Source organism: Bombus flavifrons, chromosome 9 (assembly GCF_040668555.2).
Source record: "Bombus flavifrons isolate JBK064 chromosome 9, iyBomFlav1_principal, whole genome shotgun sequence".
NCBI classification, from domain to species: domain Eukaryota; kingdom Metazoa; phylum Arthropoda; class Insecta; order Hymenoptera; family Apidae; genus Bombus; species Bombus flavifrons.
In genome coordinates this window covers 486117-510391 of record NC_138450.1, presented here as the reverse complement: position 1 = coordinate 510391, position 24275 = coordinate 486117, and the positions used below count along the sequence as shown (strand labels likewise).

Sequence of the window (24275 nt, the reverse complement as noted above, 5' to 3'; positions counted from 1 at the left end):
AAACTCGTTAAATCTAATAGCTTTAACGATAGAAAACCAATTCGCTTAGACGATGAAATAGATTCGACAAAAGAAACTTGGTCACGTTTCGTGGAATTTGTTATTTTGCAAATATTTGAATTTATACAGAGAGGCATTGTAAAACACTACTATACATGTATATTAGAGAAAAGCGTAATACTTGTTGTACTATCGTCTGGTACGTAGATATGTGTTTCAATACACATTCTTTGTAAACATCTCCATCTACTTTTACACTTTCACCGAACTAATCGTCCAACATATTAGTCTACTTCCTATGCAACAATTGACAACAAACCACCACTTTCAGTCGCTTTTTTCAGACGAATGCACCGTCCTGTTCCTCGATGGACAGTTGAACACGTATCGTATGTATTTTCAATAATAAGGTTAATACTAACTACAGTAACGTTAACGTTAATCGTCAATTACATTCTACGTAGTCCACTGTTGTGAAGTCCACTGTTTTTACCGTTTCAGAAGAAAAGAAAATGATGCCAATTATAAGATGACCCATGTATCGACGATGATGTAGTACGTATGTATATAAGTAAATAGGAACCAAAGGGACAACCACGTTCTATGCATAAACACTCGTTTCAACGAAAAGTTTAGAAACTTTCTTTGAACGTGCGCTTTTTTGAAAAACGATAAGAGGAGATAAAAGTAAAGATTTCAATTATTCGACAAACGTAATAGAAGAAGAGATTTCAATGCAATACCAGAAAACCGTCTTTTCAAGATGCCATACATATAGAAGAATGGGAATACATATACGAAAATAAGGTCTACTCAAAGTAAGAAAGACAAAAGGGATCGGGTATAAATTCACAAATTCATTCGAGGGAACATTATCAAATATCTCACAGGTATAAAACAGGTTCCATGTCAAGGGCTATCAAAAAATAAGTTGGAGGAAACAACTATTGAAATACGATCATAAACAAAATATTTTTGCAAACATTCAACGATTCATCTAGACAAAAATATGCATACTCGATGCAAACTCCAATCGAGGATATAATATTCGTAAACTGGATGACAAGTCCGAGTTAGGAATCTCTAACTAAGGTGAAGGGCAAATCTCCTAATGAGACAAACTACCGCATAGTGGAATATTTTGTCTAAACTAAATCAGGTGGAACGACATAACACAAAGGAAACAATCTACAAAAGACGTCGTAACAAAAATGGAAATTTATGAGTTTCACGCTCGGAGGCTACCTTCTCGATCAGCTCGATACAGGCAGCCAAGTCCATTCCGAAGTCAATGAATTGCCAGACGATACCCTCTTTCTTATACTCCTCTTGCTCAAGGACAAACATGTGATGATTGAAGAATTGTTGCAGTTTCTCATTGGTGAAGTTGATACACAGTTGCTCGAAACCATTATACTAAGAAATGAAATCAAACGTACGATTTTTGGGAATCAACAGAGACTTGAAAGCTAACGCAAACTAATATTCGAATGATCCTGAAAAAGCATCTTGAGTTCGCCTTCCCTTTAAAAAGTAATATCTTTTGTTTGGTAAGTGTGTACAAATTCGTGTAGTACGATACTTTATCGTTAAATATTTGTAGTTATACTATCTATCGTAACTCTGATTTTTCAAATAATAATCGTGTTTTTCTAGCACGTTGTACAACGGGTAACCTGACCGATTAAATTTCTAAGTTACTCGTTGTCAACGTGTATTCACGATACGTTGCTAAAAATATAATATATAGAAATAATCTGTTTATGTTTCTTGCTTCTAGTATTATTTGTAAGTTACATTGGCGATTTTTAAATGTAAGTAGAAAATTGCCTTTCTCTACGATACGATATAGTATCTATAGGTATGAACGGCTTTTCGATATTTTTGGTACGAGTATATGTCTATACATAAGTGTATTATTATACATACGTATACGTACGTACATGTATTTCTATTTCAATTTGGAGTTCCTCAACCATCTTATAATAAATGGAATATCGTAGCTGAGAAACAAGGTCTAGTAACCATGGAATGATCTTGTTTGATAAAAAATCGCCAACGTGAAATATTTGTTCTCGATAGTGTATACATGTATTATGCGTGTGGTATTTAAGAAAACTTACGTCGAAGATTTCAAAACCGGCGATATCCAGTACACCGATGAAATGTTGCCTCTTCTGTTGCGTGTCCAGGGTTTCGTTACATTTTTTGACCAACCACTTAAACAGCCTGTCGAACATGGCCTTCGACATGGCACCCACCGAATATGCTACTTGATCCTTGTTACGACCTTGTGTTACGAACTCGTTACCGACCTTGATCCTTGGTTTCAACAAGTTCTTGTAAAGATCGGCACAGTCGCAGCCAAGCAGTTTGGCGACACGTTCACCTTCCTGTCGGATGAAACAACATTTAGTTTGTGATTACGAGTAAAAAAAACAGTACAGAATACAATAATAAAATTCGTGATTAACGTTTTTCTTTACGGCGAACTTTGATATTTCTATTTCTATTTCTATTTCTAATCCTATAAATGTAAATGAAATTGATGCAAAGTTCGATGTTTTCGTTTCTAATCCTAAAAATGGAAAGATCGACGAAAAATGCCATAGGCGAAACCTCGGTGAGGAGGTGGTACTACATCAAAGAGATAATTATCTAGACATTAATAAGTAGCTGATGCACTTTTGTGTCGAAATTGGTAGTAGGATAAATTAATTAGGATATTAAGAATGATAAATACCTCGGTTCCGTCGGCTTCGGCTTGTTCTTCGCGACCTCTTTGCTTAAACTTCATACCACCCATGTGCATGACAGCAGCGGTGATCTTGTAAATGTCGTTCTTTTCTTCTTGAGTGAAGCCCAATACATCGAAAGCTTGCTATTATTGGAAAATAATAATTAAATACCATCGCACACAATGTCGTACCAGAAGTTACAAAATACGACAGAAGCTTTTATGATACTTTTCATTATGCATGTGTTTTGTATATGCAAATTTCCCGCAAAGATAGTACATGTATAATTAATAAAGCTAATAATTAATAAAAGCTCTTTACGGGTAACAAATATATCTAACAAGATACTTCTGATACGATGACAAAATAATCACATTGGAAAAAATACAAGGTTATCGTTAATGGGACCACACAAGGATAATGGCAGATATAATAGCAGATATTTCTTTCAAAGAGACTACCGAAATCAAATTCCGTAACAGAAATTCTTGAAAAATCCTTCGATAGTCCCTTAGTACAATAATATTTTCGTGCCGTAAGCCAGATTTTTGTTGCAAAGCCGATGAAAATTTAGCCATAAAAACTAAGCTGATTTACGTCGAAAAAATGAAAAAGCGAAAGCAGAGCTTGTATTATATAGTAATTTTTTTTATCGAAGCTTGCTCTTTCGTTAAAAAAGCCCGAATAAAAAAAATATATATATATATTGAAGAAAAATCATATCGAATAAAAATTCGAGAAAATCGATGTAAAAAGAGAAAATCTAAATGACAGGCGAGAAAGAAAACGATGAAAGAAATTGGCGAAGGAAAATCGATGCGTATTCCTTTCAGTTTCCATCGCTTAGTTTACAAAGTCGCGAATCGACTCTCTCGTCGAAAGAAAAAGGATGGATCGACGCTCGATTTTCTGGTAAACATTTTTTGGAGAAAATTTCTGAAGAGATTCGATTCATTCGGATTTGCTATATTCGTTACCCATTCCGACTTCGGGTTTATTCCGTGACTGAAACTGCAAACGAACGCTGCTCTGAGGCACTCCGTGTCACCGACATTTCTCCAACCGTCGAGAATTTCCATCTCGAGGCCGTCTCAGTTGTTAGGAAAAACCAAGAACAAGGCAAATGGTGGATTTGTTAAATCTATCAGGGTTGCAACCGAATAAACTACTAAAGAAATTCTCTTTTATCGACGTAACGATATTTGGAAGAACAGTTTAAATACAACTGATACGCAGTAGGTATTCGCGTTTCCGCAAAACCTAGACGATATTTTGTCGAAATAGTTTAAAATATCGTCTCGAAAGGGTTAAGGGGGGGGGGTAGACGATAGATTTCGATAGTAACATTTCGCACGTATGTACAATATACATACATACGTACGTACGTCCGGGTTCAAAATTAGATTCGTAAACTCTTAGAGAATAGGTAGAAGGCAATTAGATAGTCCGGGATCAATTCTTATATACATGGAATCTCAATTGCGAATAGTAACGAAAAGTTCTAGCTTATTTTTCCTTTTTTCTCCATGTTTTAAGATTATAACTTAAAAATTGAAATTTTGCCGATTTTTCTCTCGAAATATCGAAATGTTGAACATCTATGAAACATCTATGAAAAGATAAAAAGCGCATTAACGCGAATATTATGTTTGACAAGGCGTGGAATCTGCAAAATTGCGATAATTTTCTGAAATTTCGTAGATTTCGTTCGAATCAAATGAATCATTTATTCGTTACTATTTATCCATTTTATAGATATGACAAAGAGAAAGATTTAAAAAGAAGGTATATACTACACATGGAAATGTAAAAGACTGTACACGGAAGTACACAGAGAAAAGGTAGAGAAAAGTATGGATTCACGAATCCATTTCTCCGGGACTTACGTCCGTCAAAGTACATTCTTCACCGTCGTCGACGTTGGGGATTGTGATTTTTCCTTGAGACACGTTGACATAGTCGTATATGTTGTCGGATAAAAGACACATGTCTGCGAAGCAGTTTGAAAACAAATAAATCATGATATAATTGGTCTTTGGTTTGAAATTATTCGACGTTCGTAAATCCTAAATGATTCGAAAAATCTTTCAATTTGATCTCTTTTAACGATTAGAAAGGTTAGAGTTTTGCATTGGGCGCTATTCTCGATCGATGATTGAATAATTTCTTAGATAATCTTCTTGATAGATTAAGGAAGAATTGGTTGATCAACGAAGACCACGGTTGCTATCTCTGGTAGTTGTTTCGGGTTTTGTTGCGGATGTGCGAAAAATATGTTGGCGCAATAAGAAAGAAAGATGCTGATCGGGGAGCGGGTGGACCCTGGGGGCTGGTTTTCGCTTTACCTCGAGTGGAAATGTTTCGAATGAAAGTATTCCTCCCCCAATCTCCCCGCACCCCGATTGCGGCGGCAGGAAGCTTTCGCAGGCGGGGCGCGAGGGGGTGATAAAAACCTCGGCCCAACTTTTCCATCACCTTGCCTCGTTTATTACTACGACTTTCAATTCGAAAAAAGCATTCCTCTTTCGCGATTCGAAAAGTTCAAACAATAACATTTTGGCAAAGCGATTCGAAAAGTTCGCCAAGATCTTTTAGACACCGTGGGGTTGGACTTACGTCCGTTTCTTCCATGTCCGCGGCGTCGTTGACTCCCGGAATTCTCGTCTTACCCTGGCTAATGTACCAATAGTCCCCGATCCGGTTGCTCAGCAGGGTTAATTCTGCATTATTTTGTACAATTTTCAAGCTGCCTGCTTTACGAGCGTTGTATCGTTGATACTACTGCTTGCAATCGCTCTCGATTGTGCAATTTCTCTTTTTAATCTTTCAAATCTTTCAATCTACACATTTTTTTCTACCTTTTAATTGTTACTGTACGATTTGACTAACAAAATATCATGAGCAATTGCAAGATGCGCATGAGAGAGAGAGAAAGAGAGAGAGAGAGAGAGGATAGAAAATGAATGAAAACATGTGCCAAATGATTTGCAATAGGCTGAAAGAAGAAGAGCAATAGAGAGAAGAAAGAAGAAACAAAAATATAGGAACTACGATAAAGAGAGAGAAAGAGAGAGAAAGAGAAAGAGAGAAAGAGAAAGACAGAACAGAACATAGAAATAAGAGAATTAAAAGCAAAAACAATATTCTTCTGTTGTTGCCGTTCTTGCCGGTAATATTATTATGTGTGCTGTTAAAAAGAATATGAATTAGTTACATTTTAATAAGAAATGATGAGCTGAAAGAAACAGACAGAGAAAGAGATAGAGACAGAAAGAGAGGAAGAATATACGACAAACAGTGATAAATCTCATCACATATACTAAATTATTACGGAAACCAAAGACGATAACACGAAGCTTGATGAGTTGTTTCGCTTCTGTAGAAAAAATAGATTGCTAGTAAGGTAGTATATAAAGTAGTACATATAGGGAGGAATTTAGTGGCAATTTTCAAGATGAAACTATTCACGTTTTAGCTATATAATACCTACTAATGAAATTTTTTAAGCATTAGTTCTCTTCTTTAGATTATTCTTTGAATTTAGAAAAAGAGAAAAAAAAAGAAGGACACAAAATATCATAAAACCTGTACCTGTATGCTTTGGATAATTGTCAAAGCAAAAACCTATTTTGTCCTTTAAAAAAATTAAAAGTTAATTTTAAGATCAATCGATAGTTGCAAATGTCCGATGTGTATGTCTGTTTCATAGCTTTATGTAACGTGAACTTTTCGATCTCGAACATCGCGGAGAAGAGTGCTTGACCGGTCAAAGGGAAGCACTTACATCGGTGATTAATAGTTCCTCGCCATCATCGAGGCCAGGAATAGTCGTCTTCCCTTGTGAGACAAAGTAGTAGTCATGGATGTTGTTGGACAGCAGCAACATTTCTATAGGTGACCAAAAAAGAACAGAAACAAACATGCAGGTATTAACTACAAGTGAGGGTGCCATGTTTCCTGGTGGCTTTCCTTCGAAATGCATCTACAAGGGCTGGTTTATACATAAACTTGTATCGAAAGAGAACGATTTTGTCAAAAAAATAATCGCCCAGTAAGTCGTCTGGAATTGTTAACTCGAACAACTTGCCCTATAGCAGTTGTTTCAGGGAGCTTATTTCCTAAATTGTCTCTCCGTATATACAGACGTTCACGTAGTACGTATATGTTATTTATATACATACATGTACAGTATATTTTACGCGTAACAAGTACTTATGAGGAGAAATCTACTAAAACGGAACGATTTTCAATGATACATAGCTTTCGTTCTATTTCCGTTTTTACGGTCAATTAAGACAATTTAGGAGATCTCGATTCTAATATTAATTTTCATTAATAAGTAATCACAAGAGTAAGAGTAGCGTGCGGCATATTTCTTTGAAATACCGCATAATGTTTTCGTTTAGCACGACTCCTTTTCAACTTTTCTCCGTTGACATTGCAACTACAGATTTCGGCGAGTCCTGTACTTTAAAAGGACGTTATCGAAAATAACTCAAGGATTACTAACTGAGAGAAATACAAAGGTTGCGATCAACGATAATTTCATACGTGATCGAATGGATGAGTACAATTGAAAAATTGGAGTGAAATAAGTACAGATCGAATAAGAGAGATATACGCCACCTTAGTATTTCTCTTTTCCAGAAGATATATAGGAGACGTTACAATAAGTCGCATTATCCATCCTAGTACTACAAACAGCGAACAGTCAAAGAAACTCAAGAGAAAGGGCTGTTTGGGAAAAGAAAATCGAAACAGAAATAACAACAACAGAAGCCTTAAAGAATATTGGCATCTAGTGTAGCAAATAGGTAGGACAAAAGGTAGCAAGGGAGACAGAAAGTGAAAGATGCCTATAGCCCTGGCGTAATTGTCAGGTTCTTACGTCGGTCAAAGTACACTCCTCGCCGTCGTCGACATTTGGAATCGTAGTCTTGCCTTGAGAGACGAAGTAGTACTCGTGGATGTCATTCGAGAGGCAGCACATGTCTATATAGAACGAGGATCAAAGAAGTAAGAAAATCTGGCAGAATGAAAAAAGTAGATCCAGGATAGTTGGTATACCGTTGGTTCAACCGACTATATATCAAATATTCCAATTTCGATTCCGAGACAGTTCTGCTACAACCTGACGCTTTCTCTAGCTTCGAGTTTCTAGTTTAAAAACTAGAGTTTTTCTTTCTATTGGGAAATAAGGGCAGGAGAGAATAGGACAGTCTCTGAAACGATTTTTATCTGTGAACGATATTAAAGATATATCGCTAATATAAAATTCCGTAAATCGTTTCGCTTGGTCTTCGTTGGAAGTTTTCAAATTTTCCTATCTCGTATTTGTCCAATTTTATTTATCGGACTATCACCCTAATATGCATATGCGCAAACGCACAAAATACATAATCTGAATAATAGTTTTCGAAATAAGATCGACGATGATCGTCTTTCGTCCTAAAAACGATCTTCGATGCACCAAGTGAGTCGCTGTATTAAAAAGTCTCATCTGTTACTAAATATATCAATAGAATAACGTACAATAATATGTTTCTGCATATTTATAATCTTTCAATTATGGACTGAATAATCTTACCCTTCAAACCGGGGACCGAGCCTGACATCATTTGGTAGAAGATGTGATAAGAACGTTCAAGAGCCTGCTGAGAGATGACACGAGCTTTCTCCAATAGATCTGTACACAGAAAAATAGATTTATTTGTAATTATAGAAGATAAAGAATTGCTTTTACGGAAATTTAAACGCGTTGATAATTGCGTTTGTAATTGCGTTTGTAATTGCGTTTGTCATTCGGAAATATCGTTCGTGGTGCAATCGTCTCTATATAGTATGCATGATGCAAATTGCGATAAGATAAAACCAAACGTACGTGCAACGATTATATTACTTAAAAAAAGCGATAATGGATCGAAGCCAACTACGTTTCTATTGAAATTAAACTATTTATACATACTTATATGTATAGATTTATTACAGAAAAGATCGATCGGACTCTCTATCCTATTTATCGTGCAAAGAACCCCGATACCAATTGACGTATGTACATATATGGAAAATTTCAAGTAAAAACTTACAGGTCTCGATATCAGCACCAGCCAATTTTCCAGTGGGGCCAAAGTGAATACGGATGAATTTACCCTATTCGATAATAGGAAAGCCTTTTTTAAATTTGTCTTTAATCGAAGATAATAGATATAACGTTATTCAACTTATTAGTCGTGCATTATGCATCGTTATATTTCTTCTTTATACTATTAATTGCGATTAAACGCAAATGTAAAAATTGAAAATTTATATATCGCTTCTAATAATTTGTTAATAATTTGAATATTATTGTTGCGTCTGATATTGAAAGGAAAAATAAAGAGAGACTTACGAAACGCGAGGAGTTGTCATTACGGACGGTTTTAGCATTACCGAACGCTTCCAAGACAGGATTGGTTTGCACCACCTGATCTTCCAGGGAACCTTTCTTCTGGGAAGTATCGTCGGCTTTCTTAGTCGAGGCACCGACAGTGGCGAAATACGCGATTACTTTCTTCGTGTTCTCAGTTTTTCCGGCACCAGATTCGCCGGTAATCAACATGGATTGATTTTCACTGTCTGTGAAAGGAAACGAATTACAGTTACACGGATGAAACTTTTTAACACCATTTTTTAGCGCTTATTTCGGCATACTTTGAGACCCTACCAGTAGTGATAGCAGTTTGAGTAATACTTACTGGTAAGCATGTTGACATATGCTCCATCAGAAATGGCAAAAATGTGCGGTGGCACTTCGTTACGTCTTTTGCCTCGATAAAGTTTGGCGCATCTATGAGTATATACGGGAAATCTTTTGTAGGGATTGATAGCTACACAGAAGAGGCCAGAGTACGTCTGAAAATAACAATCGAACATTGTACGAAAATAGGTTTCATCCGTTCGAATTTGATAAATCGTTAAAAAACAACGTTTTTCGTATAATAAAATACAATAAAGAAAATCTGTTTATCGACCATTTCCTTTAGTCAAAATTTCTTTCACAATTTTAAATCACACAGGGCTTTGTAAGAAACAGCATTCAAGTTGAATAAACTCGGTCTATTCGCACCGTAAACCGAGCAAAAGTCGTATTTTACATAATTTAGAAATCGGTGTTCGATTCTTTACGCATACATACACATATCCGTCCATCGATATATGTATTCGTATATGCAAGTAAAACTATACTATATTTTTTAATAAATATCGCGCTTTAACCAATTTTATACTTTAATTTTGTTAGTTTCAAAATTCACAACTACATTCAGAACAACTTTATATATATATTTAAAAAAATATTTAACAACACTGATTTTAACAACACGATCATCGATATAATTGTTAATAAAAAAGAGTTTTGTTTTAGAATAAAAATTCGAATGAGATTTTTATTCCATCTATAAGTAACTTCGTGTTCGTGTAACTCGTGCGAGAACTTTGTCGCATATATATATATATAGGTACACGTTTGTTTTATTATCTCTGGATATGAAGGAAACAATTTGCATAAAGAACGATCATAAAGAAGACTCGATAAATTCGATTGGCCACTTTTTAGCAATTTTTTTTAAAACAAAGAAGGAAGCAGCAATGCGTCGCTACACGTATAAGTGTTTTATCAGACGACGTTTGTCAAACGATGCTGCGTATGACGAAGGTGATCATGCATTTGGAAGAAAGTACAATACTCGGAAATTCGAAGGTTCGTGCGTATTGCCAGCATGATGGATAACCAAACGAATTGGAAAACGTCAATGTGTTTTTAGCGTGACGTTTTAGTCCGTCGAAACATCTGTAACCGATGTCTTCAGCTTCTAACATGCAGTTTCATCCGAATTATAGTTCGGGGTAAAGTTCTTTAAGAAGAAGATAAAGAAGGGGAAGAGCTCGGAGGAAAAACGTGGTGGCACGTCCAGGTGCTTTATCCAACGTTTTCGATGTTCGAACAACAAATGTTTCCATTTACGGAAAGCGAAGGAAGGCAAAAATGAAGAAACCAAAAAAAAAAAAGAAAATGTAGATACGATGCCACGAAAAACAGCAAAGGGGAATCTCTCCGAGGATGAAATAATCTTACGTAGATGAGTTTGGCGTAATAACGTTGTTTCAAATTGTGGAGGACCGAAGCATCGTTGAGGTAAGTTAAATTTGACATATCCTCGGCTTTTTCATATTTCGGTGGATTTACTTGCTGCAGCTGGTCCTTTTTGAAGTCCTTGCTCTAATTTAATGAGAAAAAAGATATTTCGATTAGCGAAAGTAGAAGAAATTGAACTTACGTAAATTAAGTTGCTGTAGTAACGTTGTTTCAAATTGTGTAACACGGACGCCTCGTTCAGAAATGTCAAATCAGCCATATCCTCGGATTTCTCGTATTTCGGCGGATTCACTTGTGCCAATTGGTCCTTGCGGAATTGTTTCGTCTGTACGGGCATTCCTTTTTTGTGTAAATATTTCATTCTAATCTGCTTTATCGTACGATTCGACCGTTTCAAACTTATCACGGATATTCGACGATATCGTCACGTTATTTGGAAAATGTTTCAATTAATTATTCGCACAAAACGGTAATGCTTGGCATTTCATTATTTTAATTACGAAACTCTATTCTAATGAATCATTATAACTATGTAATTAAACGATAAACCTATATATCTTCGATAAAATTGTTTTTAAATTTTAGTACCTTGTATCTTTTCTACAAGAAAATAAAAGAGAAAGAAGAGCAGTATTTTTATCACGAATAACTATTATTAAGAATTAAGAGAATATTATTATGAAATAACTGGTAATTTGCTCGCATTAATGATCGATATGCCGAATACTTTTGTAGAAGCAAACAGTTGGTAATTAGTTTCCATGAAATTTTTCTCGGATTAACTCGTGTTTAATCGAATAAATCATTTTAAACGAACGTTAGATTAAAATATTTCACATCGGTTTCAAGATATATAAATGTATTTTTAGTTACTGTTTTAATATATCGAGAATCCAATTTGAGTAAAGGTTTCATATATCCCCTGATTCTATCTCTTCCGATAAATATATTAATACCTCTCTCTCTCTCTCTCTCTCTCTCTCTCTCTCTTTCGTTTTCGATGCTCTAAAAATATGTCGACCCGCGTTTCGTGAAGTGACGTTTCAATTTATTATTACCAATGGTAGCGAGGATGCTAACAATAGCATTTCAGCATTGGTTGACGAAGAGAAGGTAGGGTTTGCTGAACCATTATGTAATCCAACATGTAGAAGCGAGGCATTTTGTACATCACTGTGTCCCGAGCCGAACAAAAATAACCGCTACCGCCGAAATCACGGAGAACACAGCTAAAAAATCTAAGAGAGAGAGAAAGAGAGAGAGAGAGAGAGAGAGAAACCATATATATATATACATATATAGGTACATACATGATATGAATATTGCACACTTCTCCCTATTTATATCGAGCTTGAAAACTTCCGGTAGTAATCTCGATTCGTGATAAATTGTTAAAATTTTACACGTACACGTACTATGTACACGTTTTCCGATACGTCTGCCTTGATTTATAAAGGTTTTGATTTTAATAAATTTGGATGTCGGAACGTTAAATGATAGTAAACGCTTAACAGCTACCGAGCAGTTTTTACCTCTGCCAAAAATAGCGTTCCGACGGAGTCTGATACGATGAACCTCTACTATTTTGGTTTCTTTTTACACGTAGGAAGCATTGGCTTCTACCCTGCCATACATACTACAATTCTATCCAATTTAGGCGATAGAGGGAAAGACACGAAACAAGAAAATATTTACTTTGTTCTTCCTTTCCTACTTGGTAATTCGCGAATCGTTGTTTCACAAAATTAAAAATGTTTTAACAAGTTCGTAATAAAAAATGTATCGACTACTGTATCGAACTTGCAGAGGAATTGGATATTTTCTGTTGGATCAATTTAAAGCGAGGAAAGGTGAAAAATATGAGAGATGTAAAACTAAAAGGTGAAAGGTAAATTACCTCGCCGCCAGGTAACGCGACGGAAACGATATCACCCTTGGTTGCTTTGATTTCACCAAGAACATAGCCTTCCTTCTCATCCGGCACCCAGCACGCCTTTTTCGCATCGTATGGTTTCGTCTGGTCGATTCTCTTCTGCTCGAGGGAGACAAAGAGGTACGGGGTTGGATCAGGATCCTCTCCTTCTTGTGGCTTCGGCTTCGGCATCTTCGATTATTTCCTTTCTATTTGAATAATTTACTTCTCTACTTCTATCCTCCTCTCGCTCCCAGGAAGGTCTACGTGCCTTTTACGTCGTTGTTTTCCCACGTATCACACGGTGGGAAGAAACTTCCTTGTTACTTCGTTTCTTCGCTCTTATTCTCGATCCTCGGAGAATTCGGCGGCGGACGGACTACTTCTGGCGGCACGATCTGGGCGGCCCTATTTTACAAACAATCCGTCCCGTCAGTTATTATTAATTTACTTCCATGAGGACTTCTTCGTCTTTCTTATGAATTGTTATCTACAGACGCAAAATATGATATACGATACACGATACACGGTACACAGTACACAATACACAATACACAATACACGATATACGATATACGATACACCATACATCATACGCGACACATCGATATTATCAGTAATTGCTCTATTACAGTAAATGCTAATAGCTTTTTATTCTTTATTCTCTCTGTTTTCTATTCTTTTCAGTTTGATTTTTCACGCGAAATTATGTTTGCAATAAAAACAAACTACCAAGTTGAAATTTTCCGAAAATTTTTATATAGAGATATAGAAATATAGAAGATTTATTTATCAGAATGTAGATAACAATTTCGAAATATGTAAATATTTTTTCTCGTCTGGCAGTCATATGAAAATTTCATTTTGCTAGTATTATTCTTTCGAATGATAGATAAATCGACTCTTTACACTTTATACAATATTATCTGCAGATCTGAAAGTTCTTTCTTTTTTTGAAATTATTACAGTAAGATTGAAATATAATATAATAACGAAGAAATGTAAAGATACTGCCAGTTAACATAAATAACCCGTGCAATTCGATACAGAGAACATTTGACAATATGGTTAATCGATGCTCGTATGAATTATATTCGAGGCCACACACATACACACATTCCCCTCTTATATATGATCAATTAGTATTATTAGTATTATTAGATTAATTGAGATATATATACGTTTTGTTTAAATCGAAAGTAGGTGCTATCATTGTATTATTATTATTGTTGTTGTCGTTGTTGTTGTTGTTATTGTTATTGTCATTATTATTTATTAATATTGCTAATTATTATTCGTATGAAAAACTTTGAACGGCTAAAAGACGTTGCAATTATAAGCGGGTTGCGTAACGATACTGTTCTTCGGTAGTCGAAGGAAAGTCACGCAATAACGTAACGTTAAAAGGAAAGAAAAAGGGAGACTCCTGTACATACACATATATATTTCAATTTTCCACTTTTCCACTTTTTCATAATCATCTTGTTGCATAAGTTTTTACTTGAAAAGTAGGTAAGCGAAATAAACAGGTAGATGAAGAAAACCCAGAAATTTGGATATGACCGATCTTACGAAATATATCCGCATGTAGAAAAGAAGGACGGCAGAATCACGAAAATCAAATTAAAAGAGAAATAATTACATAACAAAATGCATTAGGTATTGGAAATAACTCGAGCGAAAGAAGAAAATTAGAAATAAATTCCGTTGGAAACAATTGTTTCCAGTTTCGAAATCAAAGAACTTTTAAGAAAGTCATAATTTGCATTATATAGAAAATATTGAAATCGAATAAACGGATGAAAGAATGTTGTTGGTTAAAAATTGAGAATCAGTTGAGCCGTTGAAACAAGACACCGGGTTTCGAACCCGTCCAAAAAAAGTAACATGCTTCTAGAGCTACATAACGGAAATAAGATGGCAGGCGCGCTACATCTTGTTCTCGGTTACGAATCATGTGTTTTCAATTTCACGCACGTTCGAAAACTATGGATTTCTCTCTGATTCGATACTGCGTCAAAAAACTAAATATCGTGAGAAAAGAATTTTACCCTAAAGTACAGTAAAGAAAGTGTCTCGCATAAAATGCGATATCAGAGATAGAGAATGAGAGATTTTTCAAAATACGGAAGAAGAAGGAAAACCAAGTCTTGAGATGCAAACTTATTCCTTGAAATTTCTTGTAACTTGAAATTTGTACACATTGCGTCGCACTATTCAGCCTATAAAAGGCGCGCTGGCTGATGAAAGAAGAGGAAAATCAAAGAACGCTTCGTACTGTATGGGATGGTACGTATCTCTGGATGAGAAAATTGCCTTCAGGATCCTTTCGTTAGAATACACCGTAATGTCGCACTGTTCTCCGGATATTCATCACCAATGACGTCACCGATGACCATTCAAACTCGCGAAACTCGAAAAGTACCACTGTGTTTTGCGCTCACGGATACGTATATTATAAACGAGGAAAAATCGCGAAGAGAAAGCGAAAAATTTGAAGAAGACGGAAAAAGATCACTGTCCTTTTATGTTTCATTTGTCACCAAAAGAAGGACCACACACAAAATTGTCCCTCTCTTGAAACGATATCAGTTCCTCGGTAATAAAATAAGGACTACACCTCAAGATTAACGTCGATCACACGTTCGAGACTTAAGCTCGAATATCACTAGCGAGATCTAAACTGTATCCACAGTTATTTCCCCCTTTCCACTACTAAGAGAAAAAGTAATTACTAAACGATGAATCACACTTTCCTTTTTTACCTAAAAAATCCTTCGTGAAAAAAGGTGGTTTGCAAGACTGTGGACTATAAGATCACTAGACACTGCGGGTCAGACTAGGTTGCATATTAACGAGTCCTGGCGAAATCCCCTAGGCTTCTCTCACAATCACGAGTTCGTTATACTTTTTGTTTCCTTCTTTTCTTTCCTTCCCTTTCCTTTTCTTTTCTTTTCTTTTCTTTTCTTTTCTTTTTCTTCAGATCGGAATTGATCTCGTTTCTTTAAAGCTCTTCTATTCGTCTTTACGATTTCTATACGTCTCCCTTTTCGCTTTTCTTTTCCATTTGCCGTTCCAAGTATCGAGCGTTAATGTTGTGTGTCGTGTAATCAAAAAGAGAAAAAAATCTAACAATCGGACGAACACCGACGTTTTGCACTTACGTTAGAGAGCCGTTCTGTCGGGGAAACGAGCGGGGGCTCCCAATATAAGCGCGTGCAACGTGATCCTAGAATATAACGAGCTCGACGATTGGTCGGTCTTCTTGTCCAATAAGAAACCGCGTTAGTTCCGGGGCCAATCTACCTTTTTAGGCGGAGATGATACCAAAAGTGTGACAAGGGGTGGCCACGGAAAGCTACAACCGCCTCGATCGGCCGAGTGAGATGAAAATAGATGTCGAAACGAGACAGGGAATTACCTTCAGCGGGCTGATTTTCTGGCATGTCCATTTTTTTCCTCTCTCCTGTGCTTCAACCCTATCTTACTCTGTTTCCTCTCGACCCTGATTTTCTATCCTATACTTTGCTCAAACATCCGCCCGATATCGAATCGTTTTAACATCGAGCATCCTTCATCTTCCAATCGAGTAATCCGTAGCAGTAGATACCCAGTTTTTCATATACCACATCAAGATCACTGGTACACGTGGAAGACGCACGTGCTCGATAATAGCTGCAGCAAACACATATAAATTACGCCGACTTCTTCGTAGTGTCTTTTTGCGCCATTATGGCTGGTTCTTTTACAAAATTTTCCTTTCTCTCACGGACCATTTCTTTCACGATTTTTTATATTTTACTATGACATATTTGCAGCGCTTTATACTTTTACTTATTATGTAAGAATTGATATACAAAAAACTAGAAATTTGTTCTTTAGAATGATCAGATACTTTGGAACGTTAAATTGTTGGTCTGTACGTCAAAACATTGTTGCATGTACATTTTCCATCTCGTTTTTCTTGATGAGCGTTTCCTCATTTTTCAACAAAACTGTATTTTCCATTTATCAAATATTTACCAATGGAAAGTACCTAATAATTTTTTTAGAAAAGCAATGCTATTTTTTATTAAGAAATTATCGTTTTACAAAAGTATAAAATTACAAAATCTATGCTAGTAATTCGATCATTTTTTACTACAGGTATAAAAATATAATCCCTTGAAGATGAAAAGGAAACCGTTCGATCGTTTTATATATACATTTGGTATATTACGCAAATTTAATGCATAGAATATACACGTATATTCAGGAATTTAAGTTGATTAATCATCGTTCTAACCACTCCATGCGTATAACATAGTTTTCATCATAATATTAGTTATTAATGCGAATTTCTGTTTTTAATAATATCACTTCCTATTTACAAAGTTTTACAATACCTAATTAACACAATTAAAATAGTATCTCGTTTATTATAGGTATAATACAACGTTAGTTCAACGTTGAGAAATATCTCAACGATCTTATCAGACGCACAAAAAAGCTTTGTATCTATGTACATAGGATCTACAAATGGAAGCTATCGTCCGTTGTTTTATTCGTTCATTATTTTTTCTGCGAAATAACATTGCGATTCATTCGATCGAAAGCCCGAATATCTGTTATCGAACATTGGCCAGAATATTTAGTGGCTTTCTACCAGAAATATTTGGCAATCTTCAGTAATTGACCTCATTAGTGTTTACTTTTGCATTAGAGCTCTACAAATTATGTGCCTATCTTTATTCCTCGAGAGGACAGCCTTTTTCCTAATTCCTGTCGTGCCAGGCGAAAATTATAATTTTCATTCGTTTCTTTATTTTTATTTTAGAAATGAAAGATTTCTCCTTCTCTTTCTTTTCATGGTTACATCTATTTTATTTACTTGCTGTTCTTATTTTTATTATTTAACAGATATTAAATAGTTAGGCGTGATGTTAACCATATATACGTATGAAAGTGATTGAAATTTTTATAGAACATCGTAATATCATAATTCCTTATCGTTTTTACGTGAATTAATTCTATAAAAAAAGCTTAATGTCCTATTAGAAATTTTTGTATGCACAATGTATCAATTTGAAATAGCATGTGATATTCCGATGATATTATGGATAACTTGACTAAATTTTTAATAACAAGCTGACATTAATATTTACACTCGTAAATTAGTAAAATGAGGAACTGCAACTATGCCTAAAGCTTCGCGAGTCATAAACGCCATGAACAATATGTTAATGTTAACGTGGAATGTTGAAGATAGAAACGTTTACAGATTAAACGATACAGAACAAAAGTTTGCTATATTTAACGATCCTATTATGTTTCAACCCACAGAACATCATTTTCACTATTATTTTCATGACGCATTTGATTCGCCAATTGAACCTAATTACATACAGTTTCGTTCAAAGGTATAAGCATATTTGCTCGATTACAATAAGTATGTATTTAGGACAAGTTATGAAATACTACAACGAATATCACATAAATTTTATGTATTTTTTTAATACAATGTTGAAGTACAATGTTAAACTAATTTGTCAAATTCATTTTGCTTAAAACATGAAATAATAATTATAGTCTTTGTGATACAGGTGAGAAAAGGACAATCGATATCGTTTGATAAAAGGTTTTAAATTTTCATATATAGGAAATCTTCTTTAATATGAATGTTCTATTTCAATTAAATTTTATAACTTATAAATAAAAGAAATAAATATTATTCTTAATATATTTTCCAAACATTCTTTGAAACTATAATCGCATCTATAACAGATGACTACTTGACGTAAGTACATATTGTGTGTGCACGCAGTAGTTGAGAACATTCTATAGTCAGACACAAGAAACATTATGAAACAGGTACGTCCTTTACGCTTCGTCATACATGCTTCACTCAGAATGAATTATGGTACAATAAACATTTTTATTCGGGAACGTCGGAAAAAGAAAATATTTTAGCTAGACCTCTGTTTGTATCGATTTCTATTCTACTTTGAAAATAACAAATTGTAACAAACAATCGCTTAACAAAGACGTTTGAAAGCATCAAACTCGAATACACGTAGTCGGATGTATGATATTGTACGTGCTTGTTTATTGCAGTAGTACGTAAACAACAAAGTTCTCCGTTACATGTTTCAACTATTCTACAAAAAAGGAAGTGATACTACGTTAATTTGTATTTGTCGCGTGTAACTAATATTGCTTTAGACCACGTAGGAAATACTATGAAGACGTAGACAGTAACGGAATTCGGAATGTATGGAAATAGACTGGTTGCGCAACATGCTTGGTAAATTAAGATTCTGACGCGCATAAATGCCATACCGATGTTTATTGCGAGACTTTTAAAACAACGCCTGTTCATAATGTAAAACTAATATACATATAAGCATAAATATAAAAGACTTTGAAATTTTGTGGATTACATTGCCGATGACATTGCCGTTGGCCTCACGTGAGAAAGACATATATTCTATGAAAGGGTAGAGTGATTGAAAATTTAATTATGATTCGAAAATAAAAATTACGCAATTTATCGATCGTTATAAACAAATCGATTATCATTCAGACACAAAATGGAACTTTCTATCGCAGTAACTTTGCTAAGAAAAAAACGGGAAAAGAAGGGGAAAAAATTAAAAAATAAATAAAGCAAAAATAAAAAAAATTATCAGTTGAAATTTCTCGTTGTTAGATCAAAAGGGCGGACATCGGTTAGCTTTTGCTGTATCCTCGGTAACATTTTGCTATATCTAATTTAAGGTTGGAGCTCGATATTATTTTCTGCGTGTATCGCATCAAAATTATTTTTTATGCCAAAAGAATAATAAAATATTTATTATTTCAGATTTTATTCATTCCCTTCAATGTAGAGAGAAGCTTTTACCACAAAATCTTTTTATACTAGCAGCATATAGTGTATAGATGTATATTAGAGATTTTTGTTTAAAGACAATATCAAGTCTGTATATCATCGGTTTTGCTAGAAGAACGATACATCTGAAAAATGTATCCATTACTACAATTCTTTCGTTTACTTAATCACCTTCGTGAGTTTACCAGTTGTTTGAACTCGAAGGTCATTCGAAGATCAGCATATTACACATGACTCAACTTATCGTTTTTATTAATCACCTAATATGCTGACAAAAATATATCGTATGATTAAAAATGTAACGATGATCGACCGAAAGTGTTAAAAGATACGACCTTGAAAAAGAAGGAAAGTATTTTTTTCTGGTTTCCTTTCCTTGTTTCATTTCTTTTTCTGGAGAGAACGCCATCTTACTTTTACATCTCTTTATATCGTCTAATAAAACAACAGAGTGGAAAAATGAATTGGAAGTTGTTAATTGAATATCAAAAGAACATTTATATAATTCATTCCAGTATCGAAATTCCAGGATGTGTTTGCTATTACGTTAAAGTCGGTCGCACGAATGCGGACAAACAACGTCGAAAAGGACGAGATAGAGGCAGCGCGGTCTTAGTTAGAAGACAGATAGCGAAGTAAGAGCAGAAGAGGCCGAATCTAAGATTATTTCGGGATTGGCCGGAGATAAACCGGGCCAACGTCGACCGAACCAAGTGAAACGAAGTGAACGGAGCCTTGAGGTTTGAGTCATCTTTCTGAACTCGAATTTGGCTCGTTCGCAAAATTACGCACAACACCGTAATAATCAAGCATTTCTATATTTCCGTGCATTATTTCTTTTTCCTTTTGGATTTCATTTTCTTTTCCTATCTACTCCCCCTCCTCCTCACTCAATCCCATCCTATCCTATCCTATTCTGTTCTATTGTATGTTATTCTATTCTATTCTCTTCTCTTCTCTTCCATTCTGTTCTATTCTATTCTATTCTATTCTACTCTACTCTATTCTATTCTATTCTATTCTGATCTATTTTATTCTACTCTGTTCTATTCTATTCGGCAATCCTTCCTGATCCTATTATTATAACTCATGCACTTCCTTTATTAACATTTTCTTTCTTACTATATTCGGAAATTATTATGCTATGTGATAAATAGAGGATCGGTTAAACGTTTCATAAATCTTCCATAAAAATTCCTTCTATTATACATACGTTCATTGATATTTTAATTTTTCGTAGTTGCCTTGAAAAAATTTAATTTTATGTAATAGACAACACTTGCATACATGTCCCTTCGAGTTAGATTAATTACTGTCATAAAATGGAAACAATTAAAACCGCACAATTTGCTAATATAGAATCAATCCTAACATAATACAAACGTAATACAACCACGCATGTGAATAAACAATATATAATAATTGTATCAATAAATATTTGATGAAAATAAAAACGATACATGAATCGTAGAAAGATTAAAATATACGTAAGAATATTGAGTTTTATACCTTTGATGTTTTTATATACTAACTTATAAATACTCATATACTATTTTACATTTTTAATTATCGGCAGAGGTTTTTTTATGAAAATACATTTAAACGCGTAATAATTCGATTATTTAATACAACGTATCCGTTGGCCGAGATATTAACCGAGAAATTGCCTTTGAATTTATCTCTTACAATATGTCTTTATGCAAGATTATGGTTCACATGTGATATAATGGAAAGAAATATGGAAACAAATGGAAAGAAATGGAAACAAATAAGGGAAATTTTAGTTTCATACAAGGTCATGGAGGAACGAAGAAGCAAAAGAATGCACGTTTATAATCGTACAGTCGAATTTCTGTGAGCGCTAAACGAAAAACAATTTGGCTGTGAGACAAGAGGAACACTGGTGTTGCATTACGTCTGGTCGAAAAGGATGAGCGCCAATCAGTACCGACCCACTTGTTTCAATATCTTGCAGCCAATGCTCCGTGAACTACTATTTCGAAATATTTTTTTATAGATAAAAGAACATCCACCCCGCTTCCTTCGAGGGAAATAATGATACAGATCGTTTAACTTCCTTAAATAAAGGTATTTTAGTTTTTACGGGTATAATTTACGACAAAGTTATTTTTATATAGATAATTCACGATAAATTTTGTTTCGAAAAACATTTGCTTAACGGAACTCGTTCGTAAACTATACCGCATCACTTCCGAATCACTTAAACATTTATGTTTATCAAGGCATATTTCTAAAAATATCCATGCAAATGCGCTATAACTCAACAGTTCGTTTTATATCAACCAGAAAGGAAATCGATGGTTAGCCAATAAATTTTAAATACAAGAATCTATCTTATAAAGCAGACTCTTTAGAATCGAGGATGTATCTTAAGTTTGTATATAAAAATTATTTGAGAATGTAAGGATTAGTTCTATAATCTAGTTATTATAAGGGTTATATCTACACTAAGATAGAATCCATAGCACACTGCAATTGGGAAAATACATTTTTCAACCACCTTCTTCATATGATAATTGGCGTAGGATAATGAAGAGAAAAAATTAACCATTACAAAATAATACTCTAACAAAAAAAATTAAATTCTATAAAGAAAATTATATTTTTCCTTCTATTATATAAAAGATGCGGTGTAAATGTACTAGTCGTTTAAAAAAAGGCCATACATATTATTATTAAATACATATTAGCGAAACTTGATTAGCGAACCTTTATTTCCCCTATGCATACACGTATGCACATAATAGTATAATAAAATTTAGTAGATACGTAAATGCAAATAGAAACTTAGATTGTAGATGTCTATCTGATCGATACTTACACTAATAAGTTGTTTAAAATTCTGTAATTTATGAATTACTTATATAGAAACAAGATAAAAACGAACAAAGATTAAAAAATTGTCGAAAAATGTCTGTTTAAATGCGGCAATTTACTAATAGAAATTTACGTTCATCGGAAAAGTAATTATATCGATATTCACCTTAATTCATATTAACTGATCAAGATAATGTCGTACATTTGGCGCCAAATATGTGGATAGAGTCCCACGTCAGGCGCCAAATGTGATAATACCTAACACTTGGCGCCAAATACGTGACAATATCTAACGTCGTCCGCCAAATATGAAGCGATGTACGTGAAGAAAGCAAAGAGCAATGAATTCACTCCGAATCGAATAAATATTCCACATACCGAAAGTTCTAACCGCATAGTTACAATTCTTATAAGCCTATGAAATCTGCTAAATCTTTTCATTTAATTTATCAAATTTTGCTAAGAAATTTTATTCACTTAATATTTCTTTTTATCCAGATCATTCATACAACTCGATAAGGTTTTTTTTAAAAACGTCTATTAACTTTGATGAAGCAAGCCTTTTATACATACATAGGTATATAAAATAAATATTACTAAGTAAATGTATAGACATTATACCAACTTGAATTTACCAATGAATAAAATGATTAAAAAATTTCAAATAAAAAGATTTCATATTAAGTAATTTTCTTACGTGTTTCTAGTATAGAAAACAATGAGTGTTTTGAAACACATCTAAAGAGAATTACATAATATCTATTGCAAGTGCCCAATTTCATTCCAGGTTCCGGCAGAGCACCCACCTTCATTCGTTTCATTTCGGCTCTTCTTGTCCCACCTTCATCGCCTTATACTTTAATTCTTGTTTAGCCACCTCCTTCCCTGGGCCTTGCGTTCTGGGGCTAACACTATTTTCGTTTCTTAGCGATAATATGTATAGTAGCTACTGCTTAACTATAGTCTTTTCAAAGCTTCCTTCCCTTCTATTACTGTCACTTTATTCTGTTTTATGAATCTCTTTATTCCATTTTCCTTTTTTGTTTATATTCCAATGGTATACCAGATTTATTTCTATGCGTGTGACATCAAACCCGTTGCAAATAACATATATAGAATGATGATAATAATGAGAAAAGTAAGCAAATATGTAAAAGGGAGTAAACCGAATAATTTAGAAAGATCATAATCAAAAACAAATTCAAGGAGAATTCAAATATAAACATACAAAAAGAAGAAAAAAAAATATGTATAGCAGAAAGTCACATGTATACACACATACAGAATGTTCGGCTATAGATGTCAGTAAATTTAAGAGGTGATTCTTGAAACCGAAATAAGACAAAAATGAAGAATAAAAAAATTGCGTTTTCGCCTTCACTTTTTAGTTGTTGACAATTAAAAATCGGCCAAAATACCTCTGCAACGCAAGCACACCTTTTCGAACGAAAAGAGATTAGCCTAAGCAGAATAAGCCTAAGGGCGCACAATGACCCTCAATCCGCACGACACATGGGCGGCAGCCTACCTCCTACAAGTCATAAAGAAGAAGATTATGGAATTCAGAGACGTAAACTGCGATTGTCCCGTCCGCGAGTGTTCACAAAAAATACAAACAAATTACAACAGATATTCTGTTTTCTTGTAAACAGAGCCTGAATCTTCTTTTAAAATTTTTACGTATTGTGTCTTCGTGTGTTCCCAGTAGCAAAAATCGAGGGGATTTAAATCTGGGGACACAGGTCTTCTTCGACCAATCCACCTGTTTCCAAAACTGCGTTGGTA

General features: G+C 34.5%; 1 protein-coding gene across 38 annotated transcripts in view; it reads right to left on the bottom strand.

Annotated features, from left to right (window-relative positions):
* The window catches only part of Mhc (myosin heavy chain), a 41323-nt gene extending 25301 nt beyond the window's left edge, over nt 1–16022 (bottom strand). For 11 of the 38 annotated variants that reach the window (XM_069120094.1, XM_069120083.1, XM_069120085.1 and 8 more), the window contains exons 1-10: nt 15949–16021; nt 12770–13192; nt 10852–10995; nt 9473–9629; nt 9127–9353; nt 8825–8888; nt 8326–8424; nt 7627–7730; nt 2744–2881; nt 2124–2393 (exon numbers count right to left, since the gene is read on the bottom strand). In XM_069120094.1, the coding sequence (XP_068976195.1) occupies nt 2124–2393; nt 2744–2881; nt 7627–7730; nt 8326–8424; nt 8825–8888; nt 9127–9353; nt 9473–9629; nt 10852–10995; nt 12770–12976 (1410 nt within the window). In that variant the 5' untranslated portion in view covers nt 12977–13192; nt 15949–16021. Of the gene's footprint in view, nt 1–1245; nt 1417–2123; nt 2394–2743; nt 2882–4624; nt 4729–6522; nt 6627–7626; nt 7731–8325; nt 8425–8824; nt 8889–9126; nt 9354–9472; nt 9630–10851; nt 10996–11053; nt 11198–12769; nt 13210–15549; nt 15910–15948 lie in introns of those variants that run through there. The other 27 variants (XM_069120093.1, XM_069120082.1, XM_069120095.1 and 24 more) reach the window with 17 other exon arrangements.
* Nucleotides 16023–24275: the final 8253 nt, after the last annotated feature.